General features: G+C 32.6%; 1 protein-coding gene across 3 annotated transcripts in view; it reads left to right on the top strand.

Moving 5' to 3' along the window:
* The window catches only part of LOC127277890 (protein sickie), a 157,317-nt gene that overhangs the window by 4,924 nt on the left and 130,662 nt on the right, over positions 1–21,731 (top strand). Inside the window, exon 1 of one of the 3 annotated variants that reach the window (XM_051299311.1) lies at positions 14,701–15,936. The exons of 1 other annotated variant lie outside the window; for it this stretch is intronic. In XM_051299311.1, the coding sequence (XP_051155268.1) occupies positions 15,277–15,936 (660 nt within the window). In that variant the 5' untranslated portion in view covers positions 14,701–15,276. Of the gene's footprint in view, positions 1–14,700; positions 15,937–21,731 lie in introns of those variants that run through there. One more of the 3 variants, XM_051299312.1, reaches the window with a different exon arrangement.

The following is a 21,731-nucleotide window of genomic DNA, read 5'->3' as shown; positions in this document are numbered from 1 at the left end:
GAAAAGTCGTTTTATTTCTGCGTAAATTCTTACCAAACTCTATTTCACATGATTTATGCACTCATTTTGGGGAAGGAAATTTTATTTATATTCAGAAGTAAATCATTTAGTTACATTAACTGACTACCATTTTTGGAAATAATTTTAAGTTTACAAAGCGTAAAGCAGGACATAATATTATTAAACTGAAAAAAATTATTTAATTTAATTAGGATATTACTAAATTTTCCCCCGTCGTTAGTGAAAGTAGATAATGCTGCGTATAGTAAGACGAAAGTAATGGAAGTAGTTCTTGACAGACGCTTGTATACCTAAATTAAACAATTAACATATAATTATGTTATTCTTGTTATTTGTATTTAAATATAATTTGAAGTTTAAAATTAGTGAAATTTCTTTAAAACTTCTTAACAAGTTTTGTCATTCATTATATGCACTACTATATTTTAATTCCTATTATTTTCACACTATAAATCAATAAACTGTCATTCAGTTAACGAATGGTTTTACCAAAAATGTTCTGCATGCGATATTAAAAAAAAAGCAGAATTTAGACGAAACAAGATGGAAAAAATGGTTTTATAAAAATGACTTATCGTGGCACAGACGTGCGTGATGTTATGTGACATAAGAGCAAATAAATTGAAAACAGACATAGAGGAAATGGAGATGGTTTTATATTTTCTTCAATCATTTTCTCCCCGCTTTCTGTCATAACACAAAAAATGACATTGGGATAATATGAAAAGACAATAATTTAAATTAAATTCACTTCTGATGTGCGCCTTTATTTATAATTTTGATTTATTTCTTGCTTAGAGTTTCGTGGCCCAGGACCGAAACCCTTATAGTTTTGCTTTAGCGTCCGTCCGTCGTACAATGCCATATAGCGACAGTCCGACTGTCCGTCCATTCGTCGTACAACGCCATAGCGACAGATGCTATGACAGCTGTTATCATAGCAACTGTTATCATCAATTATAAATTATTTATTTTTTAAACAGTTTTTAAGTATATCTTTTATAAATATATATTTAATTTAATTTTAAAATATATATGGTTATTAATTATAAAATTATATAAAAGCTACTTTTGGATATGAATTTTAAAAGCCACGAAACACAGTGGATGTAGAAATTTTGTCGATTTAGATAAATTATCTGAAAAATATTGTAAAAATTTTAACTGATGGCTGAATAGGGTAAAAGTGAAAAGATTAAGTGTCGTTTGGAAAGCAACTCGTAAACTAGAAAACGTAATTTCGTTGATGTTGACCGAGAAAGAGAATGGGTGCGGTGTTGAATCATCCCCTTGAAAGTTTAAAGTTAACTTTCGCTTTTCCACGGGCGAGGATTCCTTTTTCTCCTCTCTTTTTCGCCCTTCCCTTTATTCACCTGGAGTCAAGGTAATGCTCGGGTGCAATAAACGCGTTCCATTCAGACAATACTTATTCGGTTTGTGGAACGCGCAGGATCCAACGGCAGGCACGTGGAAAAATCCACCCTGGTATTAGGAGATCTTCTCTCACATCGTACAGACTGCATCGTTTCTCTTATCCTTCCTTTCACTTTTTTCACCAATTTCCCTTTCTCGTTGTAATTTATTGTCATGAAACTGTAGAATTCCTAAGAAATATAGTGTCATTTTTATTTCTTCGTTTTTCAGAAACACCTTTTTCACACAAGCATTTTTCGATACGTTTAAATACATTTTATTTTTGGAAAAAAAATTTTAATCAATTTTAGGCAAAATAATATATAATCTAAAAAATTTTTAAATTAATTGCAACTGAAGTAAAGAGTAAAATTTTTGGAGCATAAAGTTAACTCTCTTGGCATCAACGCCAAAAAAGAAAATTATAAAAATACATGTCTCTTTAAAATCACTTGATCTTGTAAATGATTTTTCTAAAATTATTAAATAAACATACCCAACCAAAAATTTCAGTATTATACCAGAGTTAACTACTGGCGCAGTACTGGTTCAGTATTGGCTGCCAAGGCTGGGCAGTCTGTACTGAAGCAGTACTGGTATTTTCATTGTATCAGTACTGGTGCAGTACTAACCTTCCAGTACTGGCAAACCAGTACTGAGCCGATATTGAGCCAGTACTGGCTCAAATAGATTTTCTTTTTGATTAATACTAGTTTACAAAAAGTTCTAGAGTACTGCACCAGTAGTAAATTTTTTATTGGGTAATTTTAACAGCATATTTTTGTACAAAATACTTTCCAAAGAAGGTTTTACCCTCAAGTTTAAATATTTGTTATTTTCAAGAATGAACAAAATATGGGTACAAAATTTAAATTTTCCAAGTGATTTGAAATTAACGCAGTGAATTTGACTCAAGGTAAAATTGTACAAAATGGACGAGAAGGACGTTAAAAGTAATCGTCAGGAAAAAACGTATTTTGCATTCCCAGAGGATGGCTCGCGTGCTAGAGAATCTTTCGCGTGCTCTTATAAGCTAAGAGTATGTTTCTTGGTGTCCTCCTTTTCTCAATTTTTTTTCGCAAATAAACCGCAGGTATTCGTTGGTGGTAAGAAGGGTGCGCGCGCATTTTGGCCAATAATTTTCCAGCTGTTCAAATTAATGGCAAATCCATAGTGCGCGCTAGGCGCGCGTGAAAGCTCACCCAGAAAGTATCCCCTCTGAGTCAAATATGTTCCACGCACTTTCAGAAATTTCAAAAGCTCCATCTCTCGCTCCCTCAAACAGTTACTCTTGAGAAACAAAACACCCTCTGTGCTTATTTGCTATCACTTTTATCCTCTGAGATTCCAACGCTGTCGGTAACTCCAACTCTAATGATAATTTTCTATTTATCAAGCAATACAAAAAGTTAAATAGTTAATACCTGTTTAATAATTCAATAAATAATTTATATTCACTTATTGTAATAAAATTTATTAATTTATTTGAATATCAATAACAAATAACGACATTTCGACAGCTGCCGCTACATTTATTAATTTAACATATAATAACATTAACTATTAATAAAATTTAAAACATTTATTGCTTATGGGTGAAAATTTGTCAAGCGTACCCGCCTCAAAAAAAAGTTTCAGGTTCACTCTCTTTTGTCTTGAAGAAAGTGTATTTAACTTGTGCGCTTGTAGAGAAAAAAAGTTCCATCAGCTTCACGCTTGTCTTTTTTTGCGTCTACCCTTGCGAGCGTGTCGGGAATCATACTTGTCAGCAAGTACTTACTGTGCACTCGTCTCGTCTATTATTAAACCAGTTGAGAGTCGGCACTCGATCGACAGGTCTATCCTTCTCATACCTTTTTTCTATTAAGACAACATGGTTGTGGTTGTATGGACATGTTTTTTTGTTGAGAAAAATACTAGGAAGACTTCCTTGTCTCGGCGACAGTTCAATGTCCATAATGCGCTCCATCTTATATACAAAAATATCAGTCAACTGTTGCTTCCAAAGTAATTGCTGCGAAAAAACTTCTCAATATTTGACAAAGAATATTTCGTTCTTAGATAATAAATCATATTTATTGTTGACGTCTCCTCTCTTGTTGACGCGCACACAAGTTTTACTTTTTTAATCGTTCACATTAGTTAGTAGGTTGGTGTTGAACGTTTCTCTTATTTTGTTAGTCATTTGTTAAATATTGTTAGTTGCGTTTTATTTGTGATGTAGGTTTTCTTGGTTTGATCTTTCCTTCCACATTTGATTTGTTATTATTGCTTGTTGCCAGGGTTGAGCAGAAGCGAAGGACCGTTGTTGTCTTAAAATTTTCTATTGCATGGCCTGTTCTGGAATAGGTATGACTGATGAAAATGTCAGTATGAATCTAGTACGCGTTCTGTACGGGACATGAAATAATATGTAAGAAGGAGTGATAACAAAAATTATGGCACAATGAAAACTCCGGAATGGCGACTGTACTGTAATAGGATATATCGTCCCACGGATATATCTATAATATGATGAGTTAATTAAAGCTGCATGTAGAGTAGAAATTATATAATTTTTTTTTCTTGATTAATCCTTGCCGGATGTTTTGATCGATCTGTACGTTCGTTAACAATCATCATGTAATCATTAAATTTGGCTTTCTATATTAAATTGTATTTTGTACTGAATTTTTTCTATAACTATCGAATTAAGTTTACAGTATCGTGTTTTGAAACGTTATGTTACTGCATATATGGAAAGTAATTTTCTGTAAAGTCAGACGGCAAATGAGTTAACAACTCCAGTAGCATTTTAGACAACAGACCCAATAATGTCCAATCTACTTTAGCGGGTTGCCACAATCGCATTATTAGAATAAAACACCAGCATAGACACACATAGCATAGAAACGGTGAATCGGATTTGTGGCGTAGAGCTTACAACTTATAATCCTCGGATCCCGTTGTAGGTTAGCCGCTCAACAGTCGTAGGAAGATTAAAGCTGCACCCCTTCCTCCCCAATGTGCATTACACACTTCTACCCTAGCTCATATATTACATATACATGCTTGTGCTTGCCGTTTTATGCCCTCGAATCGGCTTAAGTCTCACCCAAGTATACGCGTCATTTAGTCCGCACCCAGGACTCACTTTGATCCAAACAATATTGCTTTTATTTATATATATACTATATATATATATAGTATATATGCTTTTATTGATTCAAGAAAATTGAACAAGTCTCATGCAGAAAGGAAAATTACACCCAGTTTCAATTCCAAAACGAGATGAAAAATAATTTTCTTTAACGCGTACGAGATACGAATTATTTTAATGAGACCGTTAATATTAATAAAAAAGTAAGAGTTTTAAAAAAATGTTTATCGAAAAGCAGTTATCTTATTATGAATTTTATTTTTAACATATGAAGTGTTGCCATTTGAAAGTTAGGTATGTACAACTTAAGTTTTTATATTCGTTTTGAGTACGGTTGAAATGTAGTAAACGAAATTTATTATTTTGATGATTCGAGAGGGATAAAAAGAGGGTTGATTAATACCTCCCCAGAGTCCGACTAAAGTTTGAGTCTAGCACCTATGATTCATATAGTTTGTCTCCCATGAAGATTAAGTTCTTTATGATTTAGAAAGTAAAAAGTAATCGATTTTATCTTGTACTATTGCATGAGACATTGCAATAATAATAAAGTCATTCAAATTATATTTTTCATTAAGTTTACTTATTTTGTATTCACAGAAAAAAATAATTTGTCACAATAAGCAGAATTAATATTCAATAATTTTATATCCATCAGAAATGGACTGTTATTACGAAAATGAACATAATTGACCTTTGTAATGAATTATATATTTTTTGCGCAGTATCTCACGTTAGATATAATAATCAGCTGAAAGGAAAAAAATCATTGGGAAAATTGGAGAGTAGGTTTGAATGTTGATCCGCAGTGAAATCGGTGTCAAAATATTTTCAAACGCAAATAAGAGCACGAATCGCCTGTAGCGAATATCGTGATGGTTGACAGTATTGTTTATGTATTCACGATATGTATATACAGACATTTTTGTATTGAGTCGCAATGTTTCAACACCCGTTCATTTTCGTTTCATAGAATCATTCCATGGGGTGGATCACGTGTACCAATGGTGGTTGAACAGAGCTAAAAGGGGTCCATTCTATCCCACAGCTATAACACACAACTAAACTGATGAGATTTTATCCAAATACTATTCATGAGTATACGTTTTCTTGTTGACGGGCTCGATTTTAAACTTAAGATAACCAAGGAAGTTTCTATTATCGTTACGAAAAAATTACTGTAAAGAGTCGTAATACGTTTAAGATTAGTCATTTGCATAATACCTTCATTTTATGCGTCCTTCATTGAGAGATAAAAATCGCAATAATCTTTTCTTTACATAATATTTAAATACACTTTTCTAAAAATGTTGCTTCATTTTAAAAGAAATTACATTAGAAATATTGTTTTGATATATAATTAGTACAATTCTGTATCAAGCAATAAAAGTATATTTGCATTCCATGTGATAAAAAAATAATTTCCTTAATGTAATTCGATTTTTAGTCATACTTCAAGTACTTCACCATTTTAGTGTTTAAATACTTATTATTTTATTAATTTATTTATTATATGTGTTTTTAGTAATCATTACAATTTTTTTTCTCCGTGCACGCTATGCTGTGGTTATAATTAATTTCACGAAAAGGTGACATACGGTTCGTTGATCGAAACGTGAACAATTTCGACAAAAGTCCCTTCTAGTAGTACGAGTCTATGTACAGTAGGGTGCATATAAATTTTTATGGAATCGTAAAAACTACGCTTAGTACGTGAGCCATGCGTTAAAATAGATAATATGTCACTGTCTGTGTCGATGTGTGGGTATGTGTGTAGGAATTCATAAGACCGCATGGGTATGTTGCAAGTGTTACTCCTTGCAATATGGTGCTGGAAAAATAGAGCATCACCCGCCCCACGGAACCGAATGTAATTAGTTTTTAGCCCCGTGGCTATGATATGGGGTGACCTAGGCGCCTAACGCCTAGGGTATACCCTTCGCTTTTCCTGCGGGGATGACGATATTCACAATCCTCGCACTCCCATGGACCCAGCAGAGGGTGCCGGTTTGCCTAAGGGTGGTTTCAGTTTACTGGGGGCACTCTTCGCAAGTGCATCTCTATTGTTTGAGTGCAAGAACCCGAAAATACGTTTATATATCTTGTTACCTTGTTGTTCTGTGATTTCCTCAGGAAGCGTTGACCAGGAAGTTTCTCTTTGTTACTGTTGTGATTTTCCGGTTCATGTGCTGGCCTATTTTACATATCGTGCTTTGTAGTTATTCAATTAGTGTCTGTTATCGTGGTGATAAATGAGTTTTTGTGCGTGTTGTAGTTCCCTTAGGTGTGCTATTGGGTCTCCGAAGTAAATTCATTAAATTATTTATTGTTACGCATAAAATAAATTTCGTAATGAATTTTTCATGCCACTGTTTATATTTCATATATTTGTTATTGTTAAGAAGACCAACATGTATTTTAAAATCGTGATAACAGCAATATATAATTCAACATAATACCTGTTTTTACATATCACGGCTGTTTTCAAGTGCAATATCCAACTTTTCTTTAATTTTTTCAATCAATTTTATGCTTTTGCAGTTACAGTGATTTGTAAATATCAAATTAAACAAATGTTCATTTATACCCGAATATGTTTATATATAAAATTTTTTTATAAAAGTTGAAAGAATCAATGAAAGAGTTGAAAAATGTCGAAGAGAAGAACATTTCATGTCGATTGGGATTCTCCAAGCGATACGACCGGAACTGTTCGAAGACGCCATACGACGCCGGTCACAATATCAAAAGAATTTTTCGTGAAGAAAAGTCCGGAACCTGCAGATGGTAGAAGATTGTCTGGTTCGTATAGTGGTAAAATGTCGCAAATCGATAGCGGTGGTTCAACGAAAGGTTGTGACTGGAAGGTAAGGATACAAGGTGCGCCAATTGAAGATAATGGAAGTAGTTTGAAGCTACTGCCACCTCAAGGTGCTCGTAAAAAGGATCCATTTTACAAGCACGAGAGTTTTGAAAAATTCAGAAAAGAAGTACGTGTACGTAAAGAAAAGAGTGAAATAAGTAACTTAAAGAACCAGCCATCGAATCCCAAGGAAGTTATATTCACTAAGCGGAAATCGAAGGAGTTTTCTTCAGAAAAAGTTTCTGATATCGATTCACCAATTTCAGAAAAGCCATCTGTAAAAGCCTCTCCATCTCAGAAGAAAATTGAGGAGAAATTGAAAAATAAATTACAAGAAGCTACATCTGAAACAAAATTGTCTAAGCTCGCTATCAGGAAAGAATTCGGATTGAAGTTGACCAAGAATCAGTTGGAATGGAAATCCAAGTGTAAAAGTTTAAGGAAAACCAAAAACTTTGTGAATAGTCCTATTTCGCCAGAAGAAGTACCACTGAAGGCCGGGAGATTGATTAGCGGTATTCCACAACCGAAAATTATGAGGTCAACCTCTAAACCACGTGGATTAGTCAGTTCCAGTTCTGAGAGTTCCGGAATAGGATCTCCCTTGTCTCCACTTTCGCCGCAGAAGGGCTCCAATTTAAATGGAGAAGGTGAACTGAATAGGCCAGAAATTAGGACCAGTGAAAGCAAGAGTTCCGGTTTAGGGTCTCCTGATAGTCCAGACTCACCGTTATCTCCCGATAGTCAACAGTACGCTGCTGTTTATCTGATTCAGCAACTACTGGAGAAATTGCATAATTGTCCCTGTGAGAGGAGACAAGTCCAGGTATCTTACAAAATTAAATACTGAGATAAAGAAAAGATGTTCATAACTTTTCTAAAGTAAGAAGCACTTTAATAAAAAACAAAAAGAATTATGCACTACTTATATTCTGATATAATAATATAAACAATATTTTAACAATAGGAATTAATTTTTCTTCATACCTTGGTCGAAAGCACGTATTTCCCGCATCGACTTCCTAGCAGAAAGTCAAACATTTGTGCATTGCTATAGCTATGCACAAATGTTCTTGATGCACACGCGCGCCATCTATTACAGCGGGAGCAAAAATACTTTTATAAATGGCTCGGTTGGTAACTCATCGCGATTTTAACCCAACAGAACCGAGTTAAACTACTATCAGCTGTTTTTTTCTCGCTGTCTCTTTCTCTCTCTTTTATTCTCCAATTCCATCTCTCTTACAATCGTTTGTATGTGTCAGTGCATATTATAAAAGAATAAATAAAATATCGTGAAAAATTTGAATATGGAATTGAATATATATTTAGTTGCAAAAATTGTAGTTATATTTTTAATTAGTGAATAATTGTGCGTACTTTCGACAGTATATAAAGAAAAATAGTATACATTACACGGGCAGAACAGTCGAAAGCCCTAAAGTGCGCCCTCGGGCATCATTTCGGGCAGTGCCAGAATTCGAACTTTCTGCCCTTATAATGTAATATACTATTATCACGAGTAATAATTAATGCACAGAAAATTTTAAGCTACTATTTATAATACCAAAATAAATTTAAATAAGATCGATAAATAATTCGTCGATGATTAAAATAATCCATCTACAGATTATTAAAACTGAAAACTTTCAAAAATCGAATTCAGAAATATTTATGTTTACGAAATTAATAAACAAATTTAATCAAAAAAGTGGATTATTTTAAGTTTTTATTACTTAAATTAATTATTATCAATTTAAAAGTGGAATCTATGTAGAAAGCGAAACCCGACATGTGGTCAGTATCACTCCTAGAAAAAGGCTGATGGCATGATTTCGAATTCGTATATAGGAATCGTAATGGAAAAGATTGGCATGTCTAGCGCGATCGGAAAACCCATAAATCTTATGAGTCACATTGTAGGGTCGAAAACCCCCCTCGTTGGTGAGCATCCACGTGGTGCAAAGAAATTACAAGCTTCCTTGTCTTGATACATTCTCTGGTGTGTAAGCATGCGCTCCAATACCCATAGACTGTCATTCATAAAGTAGGTATGTCCTATAACTAATTTCTTGTAATATGGAAATTTTTTTTTTTTTAAAAGATGTTTTTTTCATTTTTGGTCTAAATGGCTTTTAGTTTATTGCAACAATTGACATGACGCGTTTCGGCACAGAATTCTGTGTCCTCATCATTCTGTGTCGAAACGCGCCATGTCAATTGTTGCAATAAACTAAAAGCCATTTAGGCCAAAAATGAAAAAAAACATCTTTTAATTGAAATATATTAGATTTAACCTAGAAATTTTAATTTTTTTTATTAGACAATCTTGTATATTTTCATATACTTTCTATAACTCGAAAATTTAAATTTGACTTTTTTAACGTGAGGCACTTGTGAAATTTCAAGGCATCAAAATTTACAACAATTCATTGTCATTTTTTTAATCATTCTATAAATAGACACTCGCATAGATTATCAAAAAATTTCATTTTTCCAATTATCCTTTTATTGATCCTTCGGAAAGAAATAGAAATATTGTATATGGAAAGCTCTTGAATTAAGACTTGTAGGGTAAGTATCTTACAAAAATTAAAGTTATAAAAAATATCATACTTACAATTCACAATAATTAAATTGTTTTAAAATTTATTTGAAATTTTAATTAAAATTAAAAATTGTCTATTCATACAAGAAATGGCTCGTGTCTTGTGTAGTTATTCGTATAATGAAATATATATATATATATAATGAAACTCAAGACATCAAACGACATATATTCGACCTCATATGATGATTATTTTTCCCAGGAAACTCTGCTCTGTATCTTTTTTCTGAAAGCCCTCTTACGTGAAATCTAAGCGACTGAGCACTCATTCCACGTGACTTCTCGCCCCTGTGATACTGTTTGTGTTTTGGCGAAAGAGCGAACAGACGACCGGCAACTTTAATGCTGGCGTTTTCAAATACAGATAAAACCACCCCATTAGGAGAATCCATCTCACTTGGAATCACGGTTGAGTCTGGCTTTCAGCTTGCACTCAAATTGAATTTCAACCCCTTCAAAGTCCCTTTCTCATTATCATTCCATATAAGGTAAAACGAATTTTTTATTTTTGCTTATCAATTTGTCTTCTTTAAATATTTTTTTATATTTGCCTATTTGATGTATTGTGCAGAAAACTTGAAATACTTTAAACAGTTTTATTTGTTTTTAAACTTTTTGTCAATTGTGAATAAAGTTTCAGTAAAGGTGTTCCTGTAAAAATTATGGCTTTCTCATTGTTACGGAGTGATTTCCGTGTAAATTTATTTAATTGTCGCCAAAAATAGATTATTGAACCAATAGATTTATTCTTTGGTGCAGAAGGTTAAGTAGTAATTGGCAGGTTGTCCCTTCGTTTGATTGAGAGAGATGTAGCAGGTTTGGTAGCGAATGCAGCACTGCTTGTCCTAGCGTATGTGTCTCTTTTTATACAAGATTTTCACAAAGGACAAGAAAAAATTCTTAGGCATCAATTGAATATTGATGCTTTTGTTACATTTTGAGCATATAAGGATTGAAGTTATTATAGCCGGCGGGTATAGCATCAGCTTCTTATCGAGGTACCCATTGATAAAAGGAATCTCGCAACGTTTTTTCTTCTCCAAGGCCAAGGTTAGGGCGGTTCACTTTCATGTGGAAAAAATGATTCTCAATAATCTCGAAGCCAGTGACATGGCAATAACGCTCTCCGTAAGCTACCCTCCACGGAACACGATATTCGAAGGGATTCTCCAATTTCTATAGAGAACACGTATCCCCGTTTGTGTTACCTCACTCTCTCTCTCCCTCTCAATAGGGCTCCATGAATGTTTTCACTTTTAATGTTTGCTTCAAGTAATCGTTTTTTCATAAAACAGACAAATATTTTTGAAAAGATTTTATTAATGAAAGAAACTTGACAATTCACACGTATGTTAAAAAATAACACTTTTGGTTTGGAAACCCTTTCTGTTAATATAGAATAAAAATTTGATTAAAAAAATATTTTTTGATTGGTCATTAGAAGGGAATTAAACTAAAAATTCTCGTGAAACAAAATGTATCATCATTCATTAGCTGCGAAATAATTAGCGGACAGAAAAAAATAATTTTGTCGAAAATAAGATGATACAACTGAACGTTGAGAACCATCATGGTTTCGTCAAGAGGATAAGCCAAGAGATTCAGCGTAGCGCATTATTATATATATTGAATTCAAGGATACGGAAAACTAAGTCGACCACGAATGACAATCGACGAAATGAGAAATCGAATATATGTATATAGGGTTAAATGAGAAAGCATCCTGAGGGCTCCACATTTAGGTTTAATTATGATAGCACTTCCATATACTCTGGACGCAGACAATTCGAAAGGGATCTTATTGATTTGAGCTTTGTGAAGGAGACATTTCCTTTTGATAATTTGATAATCAACTGCGTGCACAGTCGAGACGACCATAAATTAGATGTTACATCAAAAAATTAGGTGATAAACTATCACTATTAGTATTTTGTATGTATTCGAACTAGTTATTTATACCTATATTATTTCCATGTAGAATTGATTAGGTCAATAAACAAATACAAGATTCATAATTTATTAATTTTTAAAGTTTACACGGAAAAAAATTTCTAGTGTTATCATCAGGATCTCTAGGGCCATCTATAAAACCCGGTTGGAGTATTTACAAAACGCTGAGCTTTGGGAAACAAACAAATTTCATAGATTGTGTCACAGTACAATTCGTTGCGCAAGCGCTATGTCTCTGTACTAACGCAAATCAGGTTGTACTGTTCCTAATTTGTGTGTTTGAAACACAATTTTCTTACAGTCTACATGACAATCTATAGAATTGTCTTTTCTGAAATTTGTAGTGTTTTCGCTACAACAAATTTTTTGCCGTGTACAATTTTTATAATAATAAGATCGATTCGATTATGCTCGAAGCAGATATATTTTATCGTTTAAATTAAATTATTTTTTGGCATTAATTAATTTCTCAGTTACAAAGAATCTGAATCATTTTGTTAGTGAGTTGTTTTTTCATTAAATGAGATAATCGAATGACATATTTGTAAAATTCGAGGGACGCTAAATCCTCTTCATCGCAAATAACAAATCTGCACGTAGAAGAGACGTGACATGAGAGCGCGGAGATTCCTCGGAAAGTTGCCATAACGAACGCCCTATCAGTGGGTTGAGATCAAATTATAAACTCAGATATGTACACATCGTGCACTCTGCACTGCTGAGTAACAGGTCCACCCTTTGCTTCCCCATAAGTGACATGTGCGTGTTTCAACGATGATGGATTCATTTTTGCTTTCTCCAACTTTTGACACCCTTCTTCAATAAAATTTCTATATAGCTCTCTGGGACAAATTTGTCACAAAGTGATTTTGTTCATTATATATAAGGCGCACTCAACAGTATAAATAGTGTATTTATTCTGTTAATTCCAAATTATTAATATATTTTTTTTAGAGTTTCCATTTGTTTTGTAAAAACAAATACATAAGTTGCTTTTTAAAAGTAAAGTTCATAAAACAGAAATATGTTTCGATTTTCTGTCGAATTGTTCGCTGTGAATACATTTGGAAAACATCATTGATAGTGACAGGCAGGAAGAGGGAGAGACCCTTGTAGCAACGACTACTTTTCAGTCAGTCACTCAGTTAGTTAGCATCGCTCTAACACTCAAATTCCGGGGTCATTTGGCATGCATCCGAAATCTTCTGGAGCGCTGAACATTCACCATAAATATGCAAATTTGCCTCGAGGTGGCGGGTGGTTGTAGCATTGGTTCCTTTTGAGTAGAGTATAATGTACAGGGTGCTTTTTCGATGCGAAACAGGGAGCACCATTACTCGGTTGCTGGTACCACTGGTCCATACCCAAATGCTTTTATAATATTCACCCTGTTATATCTCGACACAGGGTGCCGACATACACCGACTATCTAATAGGAAACGTGATGTTGATTTTACGCCACTTGGTGCCAAAATTCCACACTGACCCTGGCCTCCTTTTCTTTTAGTTCGCATTTTCTTTTCTCTTTATAAAATAAAGAAGAAAAGCATTAGACATACCTTTTTCTCTAGGGGAATGTAAATTTGATATTTTTTAAATTTCAACATGCATCTTCCTTTTAAAAAATATTTAAAAAATTTTTTTTTACAGTACACCAGCTGAACTATTACTCCTTTTACGAAAAATTTTTTTATAATAAAACAAAAGTTTAGTGTAATCCCAAGTAGCACGATATATCAACCAGATGTCACGGTGATATCACCGTGATATTATGTTGATATTTTACAGGGACTTAAAATTTTTAATAATTTAAAAAATAATAATAAATAAAAAAAATAATAAAAATAATAAAAAAAAAAAAAATAATAATTTTTAAAAAATTTTAAATCCCTGTAAAATATCAACATGATATCACCTTGATGTCACCATGATATCACCTCGATGTCACCGTGTGATATCACCGTAAGGCGGACATTTTGACATTTTTCTGATGTCACGGTGACATTCCCCGGTGATATCACCGTGACATCTGGTTGATATATCGTGCTACTTGGGATGTTATACAAAATTATTTTTTTAAATTTCTTTCAACATATCTTTATAATCATAATTAATTTTACAAATGGTGTATAGTTGAGTAAAAAAAAAATAGTAGATTAAAACTTTAGAGTTTTTCTGATGTATAAAAGTTTATAATAACTATATTTTCAAATGATTGTATCGTTGAAAATCCTGAATCAAATTTGTAACACTGCTTTTTTTATTTGATAATTTATGTATGAGAGGAATTTTCATGTTTTAAATTAAACTTGTCCATTTTTGGTCTCGAAATGAGATAAAAATATCAATCGAAAAAGTGAAAAGCCTATCCTTTAATTTACTGATAAATGAAAGTGTAAATGTGCGCGCGCGCATACTGCAGTAGCTCCTCGTCCTGCGGAGCAACTGTTCGCTTTGAAACGTTTTCAGTACTATCGAGGATCCTTACAAGGGTACTTGCGTTATCACCCACGCTTCTCGATATATCCGTGGATTCGCGCCATAACTTCCCTTCCCTTAAAAAACATATCACATGTTTTTCTCAACAGATTTCATAAACTACGTAAATCAAAGCGCTAAACCTCATCAAAATGTGTAGTGAATTTTTGTTATTCCTTCTCAATTTCCGTCTTCTATATTTAATATTTATTTTGTTAAATTTTCGGTAGGAAATTGGTAGTATCTATTCAACAACATGGAATTAATTTTTTTTTTACACCTGTAGTAAATTACGTGCGCGACAATTAATGTGGTTAAGTTCCGAGTTGTTGATAAATGTTTGTGTCAAACAAGTGGTTTTGATTTAAGATGAAGGAAATTCTGCAAAGCTTCTATTCTCGGGTAATTGTAAGGTTGTAATTAAAGAGCTCAGCTGCAAAGGGGTGATCACGAAGGAACGTAATCCCATCTTCTTTACTCATCTTCCTAAAGACCTTTGAAGAAACTAGCGAACTCGATCGACAATTAGCTTCTTGATATCTTAACTGATCCTATCGCTCTCGTGCAAATAATCAAGGATTAATTTGTACTTTATTTGCTCATTTAACAATTTATGAGGAATATCCTCCTTCAAAAATAAGAAGCACCATCAACAACATCAAGCATCATCAACCTTATTTCATCAACTTTTTCAATATATCAATTACTGAATACATATCCATCTACAATATCATATCACTAAAAAAGCATTAACCGCCTCCAGGTCTCTAATAACATTTTAATTCAAGAAAAAATGATCCCACAATGTCTAGTTCATCAGGACTCAAACCTCCAAGTATTTTTGCCAGAAGCACAGGAGCTAAACCGAAATCAAAAATATCTAAACTAACGTCCCCAAAGTCCTTAAGAGCATCTTCTATATCACTAAAGAAGCAAGAAGTTCATTTCGAATCAACATTTATCAATGAAGCAAAAATTCATTCCGACTCTTCTAGAAAATATACATCTCAAATTTTTGAATGTTCTCCAAAAAAATCGCCGAGACGTTTCTTAAATTCTGAAGAGCGTCATCAAAATCATTCACCAAGAAGAAATTTGTCCTTCGAGGATGAGATGGGTTTATCACAGCTAACAATTTCATCAGCTGCAGCAGAGGAGTCTGTAATGTCATTTGTTGAGTTTGAGTCCTTGTACACACTTGAGAAGGAGCTGATGCAATCCAAGTCCGATGTCTTATCACAATTGGATGAGAAATGCATTTTCGGTGGTTGGTTTGGTCCTAGTCGTGGAGCTTATACTGACTTACCGGATCCTATTAGAAATTCAGACGCAATTAATTCACATGCTGTTGCCGATCCATTCACCTCGCAAACTCCTTTGGAGGGCTTTAGTTTTGCTCCGGGTTGGGCCCTCAACGCTGAGCACTTCTATCAGTGGCAGCAACGTGGAAAGACCACGCAGCAGGTAAACTAGTTCCAAACTTTGAAATTTATGCCTTAAATAATTATTTTTGTAAGTGCTGATCGAAACAAATTTTCTGAACATTTTCTTTTTATCAACGTTTTATGTTAATAAACATAAATTATAAGAAATATTGTCACAAAAGCCTTTAATAATAAAGAGACTTTCTATTTTTATGTTGAAGACAATTAAAATTTCAGTTTTTACGATTATGCTAAACGTTCACTTTTTGTCACGTGCAGGATAATAAATAAGATAAATAGAGCAAAGTCTGTAAATGCAAAAAATTCGCGCGTGTCATGAGTTCCTCACGGGAATTGCAAAAGTCTGAAATGACCTGTCACTCGCATTCGCTACTTTTTATCCTCACAAAGCAAAAAAAAGAAAAAAAAATTGGCAAAATTCAAACGAATAGCCCCTGCTTCGAGTCTTGAATTAATTGAAAAACTAAAGCAATTTCATTCACTGGTCGCGACTATTTTCTCTTTTTTTGATGGCGTTTACGATGAAAATAATTCCCCTTAGTTTTCCATCAATAACTTTTTGCTCTATAATAAATCTCCTTGAAATAATAACACCATAATAACACCATATCAATTACATTTTTTTGTTTATAAAAGTTTTACCATAAAAAAATATTAGTTGAGTCAATAAAATTTTGTTTGAAAAAGATTTATTAGTATGAAAATTTAGACAAAAAATAAAGAAAAGAAGAAGAAGAAACAACAATATTTCTGTAAGTTATTTTTGAAATGTGTCAAAAATTTTGAGCCCTCGCTTGAGTGATTCGTGTAAAAAAGAATAACTTCTGGCAAAGATTCTTTGAGACTTGGATGAAATTGGGAGGATATCAAATATGCTGCCTGAGGGTGTGAAAATACTTTGATCAACCCTGAGAGAAGGCCATACTTCCAATTCGCCCTCTTCTCAGATTGTTTACTTTAAGGGATGCCATCGACTACCAGCATCTTTTCGCGCCGAATTGCACTCCTCGTCTTATGTATATTGCAAGCGAACGGGAATTTAAACAAAACGGAACCTCTTATGCTCACTCAGTCGAATGAAGTACGCGCGTCTCAACATCATGCATTTCAAGTGAAATCTTTCGAAATAAATCCGGATTAAATCCTGTTCTATGCAGGTGCAACGTTTCCAATATTTCATATACTCACGAACTGGAATAACAATTTGTTTTATCTGATAAAATTTTTTATATGCGTAGATATCAAGAATAATATTATTTTGAGTCAGTTCTTTTAATTTTGATTCAACTTTTTTTCTTACCTTAAAAGTATTTCTTTTACGTTGGCAGAAATTGGTAAAATTAAAATTTTATAAAAAAGAAATATTATAATCTGAGGACGGAAATTTTTTGCTCTGTACTCTTTATATCTGAATTAGTTTAAAGAAACTAATATTTTAGCTGTCCCCAATTAAATTTTCTTTTTCCTAATTTAATTCAACTTTAAAATTAATTATTTTAAAGGGGAAAACCACATTAAGACGTTGATTTTTAGCCGTTTTTCGGGAATTTTTTTAAAAAGGATAAAATTATTCAATTGAAAATGCAAGAATGACATTATGTTGGACATATATTTAGCTGTTTCTCTTAAATTTTTAAGCATTTTTATTAAAAATATTCCAAGTTAGCAGCTATTGATCCTGGAGCTGCGCCATCTGAGTTTCGAGAAAAACGCATTTCGAAAAAATTTATCGGAAAATTAAAATTTACGACAAGAAAAAAAACTATTTAAAGTGGTTACATTTCAATCTGCTAGTTTAGCACTATATATCATTCCTTCCTTTTCTTCATAAGTCAAATCTCGCCTTAATAGTTGTAAAAATATATACGCATAAACTTTGACTCAAGACACTTTTAAAATGTTTTATAATACCCCTTTTAATATTCCATTACAATTTTATTTTACGACCATGAGTTTTTTTTTATTGATTTTCGTATATTGCAGCTGTTTGAGTTCATTATTTAAAAATATTTCCTCGAGATGAGTGAGTAGTGAAGGAAAGGAGCGCGGAAGGAAGGACGACCGCAAGTTGCGTTGGGGTGCGATTTTCTCTCGGCAGTAAATTGCCAATTGAGAAGTAACTGATTTAGGTCGGTGGAGAATTATATCGCGTTGAATTTCGGGGTAGAACCTACCCCAAGGCAAAAGGAATATCACTGCCCGCACACGCTTCGTTTTATACATCTTATTCCGGAAAATAGATCTTTAATCGAATCCAGTCGCGATGAGTCACTCTCGACTGCATTGCAGTACACAGAATGGCAAAATATATAGAGATACCAATCGTATATGTGCGTATTCGTTCGATTGTATCGGCGCCATGTTGTTGTTCCAGCTGTGAGGGTCAAATTAATACAGAGAGGCCTGGATATTGCTCCGGGTACTCGACCAAAAAGATCTCATCCATTTGATCCGTTATTCCCGTAATTTTCCAGTTGAATTAAAATAATTTACCAAAAAGGACGTTTTCAGTTTTCCACATGCACGAATCACTTTTTAAAGTCTATATAATATTTAAATTTAGTTTTATATTCAAGTATGTTGATTGTCGCTTGTCGAAACAAAATCACACGGAAAATATTTTTTGATATTATACTGTTAAATTATTTCATCCCGACTGAAAATGAAATCCATGAAGTGCTCTGTATTAATTTGATGTTTAATTTACTCTTTTATGTTTTGAATTTTCCACATCTGTTTTACATTTTGCTGCTTTACTAATTACACAAGGCTGCAAAAAAAAATTCGGTTGTCAGAGATCGAGGAGTAATTTCCCGTAGTTTTTGGTGCGCTGAATTCGAATCTGGCAACGAAAACCTCCCATCACGTCAGGATTTTGAGAAAAGTGAGGGTAAAAGTCCTAAAAATCACCTCTTTGTCAGTTTTTGAAAATTTCTACCGGGCAAACCGGACGTGCTAGAAACTTGTCCTAGAAGTCAAATTAAAGCTTGATCCGTGTACTTCACGAAGATATAGCGATATTGACAACAACAATCTAAATTAGCTGTCAAAAATGATTTATTTAAGTTTTAAAACTCAAAAATTGACACACAATGTCCGTAAATACAACTATTTAAAAAAATAATTGGATTCGCTTGGAAATTGTTACTCAGGGGTTTTCGGAGTCGCGGATTACTAATAAGATGTCAGATTTTTAAAATTAAAAATGGCGTATCCAATATGTTGGATTGAATCGATTTTTAAAAAAGTCGTCCACCATATTGGATCCGCCTTTTTGATTTTTTATAACTGACATTAGATTCGTAATCAGCGACCCCGAAAACCTCCGAGTAACAATTTTCAATCGAATCCAATAATGTTTGCTTCCTCGTGGAGGAAGCTTTGTAGTCCTTTCGTTTATAAAAATGTTCAAGGTGTCGGAAACAAATTTTTCTCTATATAGAAACATATTATATGAGATCCTGATAAATTTTCCGGATATGTGTGTGGGTGTGTGGATCCCTTTTTTGTTTAGAAGATAACTTTAACAGGTTTTAATGGATTTAGATAAAATTTGATAGGCTTATTTATCATATTAATATCTCAAAACTGACCAAAGGATTTTAAAAAATACCCAAAAAAAAAATTTTATCTTCATCTTTCCAAAAATTTTTTTTTAATCCAAAAATTTTTTTAAAAAAATCCTACCAATTGAACCTAAATTGCAAAAGACTAAGAATAATCAATTTTATTCCATTTTTTTTGATAGAATGTTTTCCTGGAAAATGAAAAAATTCCTTACAAATTCAAATAAAATTAATCAGCATGTCTCTATTATTTTTTTACCTTAAAACAACACGTAATACCTTCAAAAAAACCTACCAATTGAACCTAAATTGCAGTAGACTAAGAATAATCAATTTTATTCCATTTTTTGGGATAGAATGTTTTCCTGGAAAATGAAAAAATTCCTTACAAATTCAAATAAAATTAATCAGCACGTCTCCATTATTTTTTTACCTTAAAACAACACGTAATACCTTCAAAAAAACCTACCAATTGAACCTAAATTGCAGTAGACTAAGAATAATCAATTTTATTCCATTTTTTGGGATAGAATGTTTTCCTGGAAAATGAAAAAATTCCTTACAAATTCAAATAAAATTAATCAGCATGTCTCTATTATTTTTTTACCTTAAAACAACACGTAATACCTTTAAAAAAAACCTACCAATTTAACCTAAATTGCAATAGACTAAGAATAATCAATTTTATTCCATTTTTTGGGGTAGAATGTTTTCCTGGAAAATGAAAAAATTCCTTACAAATTCAAATAAAATTAATCAGCATGTCTCTATTATTTTTTTACCTTAAAACAACACGTAATACCTTCAAGAAAACCTACCAATTAATTTATCCTGGTCTTTCCAAAAATGGCCTATATTTAAGGAATTCGTGTATTTTTTCTTACTTGTGACAACCAAATTAAACATTGTTTAAAAAACGTTTTAAACGCAAAATTTTGAATTTTCCGCACATAACAGACAGAGTCTATGTTATTCTGCACATTTTCCGAAAGGTTTTTTTAAAAAATATTTAAAATTGTGCTTTTCACATACCTGAGAAGTTTGCGTGTCATGCGCCATGATTTGTGACGTCACGAAGGTTCAAATGCTCTTAAGGTTATATATAATAAAATCGTATTCGTTACGTCAAGACAAATCGATTGGTATATGTAAAGTATAGTTTCAATTTAAATTTAAAGAATTCATCAAAGTTAAAAAATTAAAAATTCACATTTTGGCAATAAATTTTTGTGATTTTTTAAATTGAAGTTTATATGTGAAATAATTGTATTCCTTGCATGAAATCAAATCGATTGGTATATGTAAAGTATACATTTGAGGTAAATTTAATAAATTAATGAAAGTTAAAAAAAAAATTCCCATTTTAGCTGAAAATTTTTGTATTTATTTAAATTCAAGTTTAAATATAAAATAATTGTGTTTCTTGCATTGAAACAAACCGATATAATTGTAAATAATTATAAATTATATAGGTATTATTTTTCATTAATTTTTAGAAATTTCAGCTAGATAGTGAATTTTTGATTTTTTAACTTCCATTAATTTTTTAAATTTAACTCAAATGTATACTCAAATGTTTTTATTATTATATTATTAATGTATGTTTATTTGAATGTTAATGCTTTCTCCACTAGGAAGCAAATTTTTTTGCTGATCATAAAGAGGAAGCAAAATGTTCATGTAATGAACATCTGAATTTACATCTTGTTTAAAATAGTAGTTGTATTTACGTTCATTGTGAGTCAATTTTTTAGTTTTACAACTTAAAAAAATCATTTTTGACAGCTAATTTAGATTGTTGTTGTCAATATCGCTATATCTTTGTGAAGTACACGGAGCAAGCTTTAATTTGACTCCTAGGACAAGTTTCTAGCACGTCGGGTTTGCCCGGTAGAAATTTTTAAAAACTGTCAAAAAAGGGATTTTTAGGACTTTTACCCCCACTTGTCTCAAAATCCTGACGTGATGGGAGGTTTTCGTTGCCAGATTCGGATTCAGCGCACCAAAAACTACGGGAATAAACTCCTCGATCTCTGACAAACGAAATTTTTTTTTTTTTTGCAGCCTTGTGTTATGTTCCTGATAATATTTTATATTTTAACTGCATTTATACTTAATATAAGTGTAATATTACAGTTGTCTATACCTGACTGACGGTATTAAAAAAATTACTTTCTGATTAGCGAAATCAGGCAATGTTTTGCATAAAAAAGGTTTCTGAAGGAAGCTCAACTCAATTTAAAATTTG

Source organism: Leptopilina boulardi, unplaced genomic scaffold (assembly GCF_019393585.1).
Source record: "Leptopilina boulardi isolate dan_hultmark-lab unplaced genomic scaffold, ZJU_Lbou_2.1 LbouV2_19, whole genome shotgun sequence".
Lineage (NCBI taxonomy): Eukaryota > Metazoa > Arthropoda > Insecta > Hymenoptera > Figitidae > Leptopilina > Leptopilina boulardi.
Note: the sequence above shows the minus strand (reverse complement) of the source record. Positions and strands in the feature narration are given on the sequence as shown.